The sequence below is a fragment of the Sorghum bicolor genome, chromosome 1 (assembly GCF_000003195.3).
Source record: "Sorghum bicolor cultivar BTx623 chromosome 1, Sorghum_bicolor_NCBIv3, whole genome shotgun sequence".
In the NCBI taxonomy this organism is placed as follows: domain Eukaryota; kingdom Viridiplantae; phylum Streptophyta; class Magnoliopsida; order Poales; family Poaceae; genus Sorghum; species Sorghum bicolor.
This window is the reverse complement of record NC_012870.2, coordinates 77,937,006-77,942,957: the sequence shown is the minus strand read 5'-3', so window position 1 is coordinate 77,942,957 and position 5,952 is coordinate 77,937,006. Positions and strand designations below refer to the sequence as shown.

The 5,952-nt window shown below is 49.5% G+C and overlaps 1 protein-coding gene across 1 annotated transcript; it reads left to right on the top strand.

The window, feature by feature from the left end:
- On the top strand, positions 3,014-5,364 carry LOC110432786 (vegetative cell wall protein gp1-like). The gene is made up of 4 exons (XM_021453615.1): positions 3,014-3,268; positions 3,364-3,560; positions 4,385-4,781; positions 5,284-5,364. The coding sequence occupies exons 1-4, from the start codon at positions 3,014-3,016 to the stop codon at positions 5,362-5,364; spliced, it is 930 nt and encodes a 309-aa protein (XP_021309290.1).

Sequence of the window (5,952 nt, the reverse complement as noted above, 5' to 3'; positions counted from 1 at the left end):
ACGGGAGAACCAACTACGCTCTAACTTAACCAAGATAGATAGATAGGTATAAATAGGAAAGATAGTAGAATTGAATAAGAACAATATTAAAGGTAAGATAACAGTGAGTGATAATATGGGAATAGAGAGTAGAGCAATTCTAGTATATGGGCGATGGTAGCAGAATAGAGAGGATAACTATGGTTTCTCTACTTCAAAGGGGTATGTCTATGTCTGGGACGAACCACGTGATAAGAGTACACCACAAAGGATGCTTATCCATAGGCCGATAAACCCTACCCGTCCTGCTAACGAGAGGTGGACTACAGGGGACCAACGTAACTGTCACCTACGCGGCCTACCACACGATCCAGCTAGTCAGGGGATATCCACAAGTAATCTAGGTCTAAGCACCACGCTTACACCTATACTACAACTCTAACCTATAGGGTCCTATAGATTAGAAGTACTCAAAAGAGTTGTGAACCAGAACATACATGATTAGTAATTGCATAATGAATTAGAAGTAGATTACCAGAGTCATCCCATGGGCAAGCTTGATTAGAGCTTGATCATGGCGAAGTACAACCGGAGGAAGAACCGACAGGCCGGCCTCTCCTCTAATCCTCCTTCGCTCTCCATCTCGCTACTATCTAGATCTACTCTAGTTTAGAGAAGAGAGGAGAGCTCTCATCTCTAAACCCTAGCTTTTGCTCTGTCTATGAATAATGAATAATGATCAAGGGGTGCCTCCTCCAGGGGCCAGGAGGTCTGGTTATATAGTCCCCTCAAGTGAACCTGGACCGTCGGATCAAACCGACATTGATTGAACGGTTATTCTTGATCCTTTAGGTCGGTGGAGCATAATCCGTGAGATTGAGCGTGATTGGCTACAGGAGGTGGGCGGGCGCCCAGTAGGACAGGGCGGGCGCCCTGTCTCTGGCCCCGTTTCGCCTCCGCTTCGGTCTCGTGGCTTCTGGAGTCTTCTAGATGTAAGATAATTGCGCAGCACGTTAATATCTTTACGTATTCCTGACATGTGGGCCTTTCTTCCATATTTCCTGATAACCCCCTGCAGAAATAGACAAACACCAAAACTCGTGGAATTCTGTCAGATAAAACCCTAAGTCTTGATGTTGATTTCATTTGGATCCTTTTCTTTGTTTATTTGATAGTTAAATTTGATACTTAAGGACCGTCAACAGTCAGACGTGTATATTTGCTAACTTTTTCTTAATAAAACACGTGCTAAGGGACTGGTTGATAGCGTCCAAAGGGCCATCTGACACCATATCATGCACTATGGATGTGTTTGGTTCCTAACGTAGAACAAAATTGATGCACGAGACGATGCATTTGAGGCCCTTGGTGCAGGCTCATAGGCTCACAGCATATGCAGAAATCAGGCTTCCCATGTGGCTGAGATGGTGTGGCGCGGTGCATGGCCCGAGCGGGAGACAATGCCATCCTCCCAGGTGAGGTGCGAGGATAGGTTACACCCTACTCTATTCTTCCCCAAAGCAATCTAAGGAGAGTAGTGCCGCCACATGCTCGAGTTCTTCTATGACCAATCGTCAGAGGGCATGAAGAGCTTGGGCACCACCATGTCCCTCACGTTGTATGGTACATGTCAACATCCTTAGTAACTTCCTGCTGTCCACGGTGATGCACGCCACGTGGGAGCACGACAACGCCTAGGTCACCAACAACCTCAACGCCTCCAATGGTCCAACCTCGACTACTACAACTTCACCTTCCTCACCATGCTTGGGAATTTGAACTTCGTCACCTTCCTCGCACTCAGCGCCAGGTACCCAGTCCACCGACACCATCGACATTGTCATCAACATGGAGACCGAGAAAGCCAATCTGCAGGTGAAATTACTGGGTTGACGACATTGTGCTCTGTGCTGTAACGACAAAGAAGAACAGCCCGATCGCTACATGTTGTGTGTATCATGCTGCAAGGTATGAAAACCACTTTGCAGCTACGATAGTCCAATATCACCTCCCTTGTGAAAAATCACTACATATAGATCCCATGTGACAAAGTTGAGGAATATAGAGGAGAGGTGGACCCCCACATGTTTGTTCCACGTCTAACACGTAGTCAGTGTGTCACGCCACCTTATAGAGTGGGTTAAGCCATATTTGGATCTAGATGAGAATTGAAATCAAGTTTGAAGTCTGGAGTGACACCATTAGCCTTAGTTTAGGGACAAACGATGATCACTTTAAAAGTTTCATATACTATAAGATGACATCGCTTTGAAAGTTTAAGAACTGGGATAGACTGATGGTGAATTTTGGTCACTCTCGAAATCATCATTTAGAGAGCCATCTACATATAAAATCTTTTTCTATATCTTTTTACTCAACTTTTCTATTTCTCATGTGTACTCGGAGTCATTCTCGTCTTTTATTTTTGGCTAACGAAAAATCAGAAATAAAAGATAGGTATATTTAGATGACCAATTAGAAAACTATTGGAGGATTTTTTTATTAAAATCTCTATTACTATTATTTTTAGAAAAACTATTATAATTTTGTTGTCTAATAAAAATCCGGCAAAGCTTTTGCCGCCTTTCCAAAAAAATAGTAAGAATATGGAGAATGTATTGAAGATGCTTTAAGTAGTGTTTGTATGACCTGAAGAATCGAAACACTGGAGAAGCTAGAAGAGCCCAAAGAAAATCAAAAGCTAGACAGGAGAAACAAACGCTACATCTACATGGAAACAGGTCATTACGTGCTAGGGAAGGGAAGCCGCGCGCGCGTCGCCTTCAGCTGTCTGTATGCGCCCCCGCGTCGTCAACTCGTAGTTGTAGCAACGTACGCTCGTGGATTAAGCGGCTGTCCATAGAACCAGAGCCCTACCCGGACTCTATCTGCTGAGTCCTGACTCTACCGTCCGTGGCGCTGTCGTCGTCCTCTCCATAAACATCGACAAGTCCCCTCAGCTCCATCTGATCCGATCCAATCGAAAGGGAAAACTAGAGAAATCTGATCGAGAGGGCGAAAGGGGAAACGATCGATGGAGAAGAGAAGCGATCAGGGAAAGACGCCGGCGGAGGCGGAGGTCGATCACGTCGTCGCCAATAAGGAAGAGGAAGAGGAGGCCACAGAGCTGAAGAAGGATAAGACTAGGAAGACGAAGATGGTAAGGTTGACGCAGGTACAGATCGACTACTGCATCGCCGTGCACAATGCCAACAACAAACCTATGGCGGCCACCAAGAAAGGGGTCCCCAAGTTCACGGAGGTCTTGTCCCCGGCGCAGCTGGCCGAGGTGGCGACGCTGATGCTCAAGTGGATGATCAGGACGAACGCGAGACGGGAGAGAGGCTCGCAAAGACTGCGTGGCTGGAGAGGAAACTCCACCAGGAGCGCAAGGACATCATCCATCAGTACCGCACCAAGGGTTTTGCGGAGGTGGAGATGGAGGTGGACGAGGACTACCAACACGAGGAGCAGATTAGGCTCCACCACTACAGGAAAATCCTACTTTGCCGAGAGCCGAACTCTTTGCCTAGAGCCATGGAAAAGGCGCTCGGCAAAGACGGACCTTTGCCGAGGGCCAGGTACGACGCTCGACAAAGGACTCTTTGCCGAGGGCCAAAAGCTGGCTGTCGGCAAAGGCCTCCTTTACCGAGAGTAGTGCGCTCGGCAAAGGAGAGTTCTCGGCAAAGTCTCTGGACGGCTAACGGCAGCAGCTGGCGTCCCCTTTGCCGAGGGCCAGATGTTAGGCTCTCGGCAAAGGATGGTTCTTTGCCGAGCGCCGGATGAAGGGCCCTCGGCAAATCCTTCTTTGATCACATGTGGAGATGTCTGGATTTTAGACATTCGACGCTGCAACTTGCTCCAAATCTTCTCAAATTTTAACCATAGCTTCCACATGCGATAACACGACGCCCCGTCAAGTTTCACGATTTTCGGACTTCCTTTGGATTTTATATAATTTTAATACACTTCTCGTGCATGTAACTCGATGTGTTACCTCAGCGAGCTGGTCGAGATTTCCTGTGAGGTCCTAGATACAGACTCAGAATATACATAATACCATGAATATCATTTTTCGAAACACTGTGTTGCGATATTTCATGTACGTGTAGTTCAAATTTGAATTATCGAAAAAACATAAAGAAACAAATTAAATCAGTCAAATATAGCAAAAAAACTCAAACTTCTCCCAAACTTTAAAATAGGGTTTGAAACAGTGTCAAGAAGCCTCACAAAAAAACTCAGATCGAAAAACAAAAAAAAAATCTTTGCCGAGTGCCCTACCACCTGGCACTCGGCAAAGACAATTTAAAAAAATAAAAAAAATATTCTTTGCCGAGTGCCCTGCCACCTGGCACTCGGCAAAGACCATTCTAAAAAAACCCTTCAACCTAACTTGCCCCAGCCCGCACCCCTCCCCAACCCCAGACCCGCTCGCGCGCCCCAGCCCTAGCACGCCGCCGCCGTCGCCCTTCCCTCGCCGCCGCCGTCGCCCGCCGCAGACGAAGCCGAGGCGCCGCCCCTCCCCGTCCTCACCTCGCCCCCACGCGCCCGCCGCCGCGCCGCGCCGCCCCCACCCGCTCACCGCGCACGGCGCCCCAGCGCACGCCACGCGGCCCACCCCACCCCCCGCGGTGGCGCCCCAGCCAAGCGCCGCGCCCGCCCCCACCGGCCCCCTTGCCCCCACCGGCACCGGCCCCCTCGCCCCCGTAGCGGCCCCGCCCCCGCCACGCGCCGCGGCCCTACCCCGGCGAGCCCTCTCCGCCGGCGAGCCCCGGCCGCGGCTACCAGCCCCTACCCCGGCGAGCCCTCGCAGCCGGGGCACCCCATCCTGCCCCGGCCCCTACTACCCCTACGCCGGCAGCAGGGAAGAAGAAGGAAGGAGCAGGGAACTAGGGAAGAAGAAAGAGGGGAGAAGAGAAGGGGAGAGGAGAAGGAGGAGAAGGAGGAGAAGGAGGGGAAGGAGGGTGTGGTCGTCTCCGTCGTGGTGCTGCGGTCGTTCTCGTCGTCGTTGTCCATCGCCGGTAAGTGGTATTTTTTCTGGTTTTGTTAGTAGTAGTAGTTGGTAATTAGTAGTAGTAGTGTAGTAATTAGTTAGTAGTAGTCGTAGTTAGTAGTAGTAAGTATGTCGGCTATTGTGCCGTATGTGATGTTGATGGCCTTATGGATGTGTGGCATTCGTGTCGTATATGTGCTGTCGGCCATCGAGCCGACTTCTTTTTTGCAGGTTTTGTAAACCTCCCCGTACAGGGGAGGTTCTGCCAAAATTTTTTACTTATATTGTTGTTTTTATTGTTTTTGCAGAGCAGGACCTTTCGAGGGGACTCGGAGCACCTCGACACAGCGTCGCCTCGCCACTGCACCGACTCGTCACTGCGCCGCTAGCCTGTCTTCACCGCCACCCTAGGTATAATTAACCTGCATCCCTTAACCTTGTCGTACTTAGGTCACGTAACCCAGTTAGGCGTCTCCCGTCCGAAAAAGATACGGTCGTTGGTATGCGTGTCTGTGCATATTCGTCGGCCGTATCTGTTTCGGATTGTCCATATTTTTTGGACAGCCCGTGGATGCGTAGATGGTTAGCTTCCATGTTTTGTTCCCGTCCGAGTCGGAGTTTCGACAGCACCTCACCGTTGTTCTCCGGATACACACTCTCCTTGCTAGGACGTGTATCGGGAGAACAACGGGGAGGTGCTGCCGAAACTCCGACTCGTACGGGAGCAAAACATGGAAGCTAACCATCTATGCATCCACGGGTGGGATTAAGACCTATCCTTCACCTATTAGATGGTAGAAATGTCATGTAGATGCAATTGCTGGTTATATTACTCGCTTGCACATATGTATGACAGAGGATGGCTAACCGTGAGTGGATGTACGATGGCTTTGGAACAAAGAGCAATGCATGGATTAATGGGACCGTGGGGTTCTTGAATAAAGCATTTGGTGAGCCTGCTAAAGGGTCGATAAGGA

Excerpts from the sequence above, each read along its gene's own strand:
- LOC110432786 (XM_021453615.1), top strand. The coding sequence starts at position 3,014 with ATGGAGAAGAGAAGCGATCAGGGAAAGACGCCGGCGGAGGCGGAGGTC. Across the intron at positions 3,561-4,384 it reads GGACCTTTGCCGAGGGCCAG|CCCGCACCCCTCCCCAACCC; the intron begins GTACGACGCTCG and ends AACTTGCCCCAG. Across the intron at positions 4,782-5,283 it reads GGCTACCAGCCCCTACCCCG|AGCAGGACCTTTCGAGGGGA; the intron begins GCGAGCCCTCGC and ends TTGTTTTTGCAG.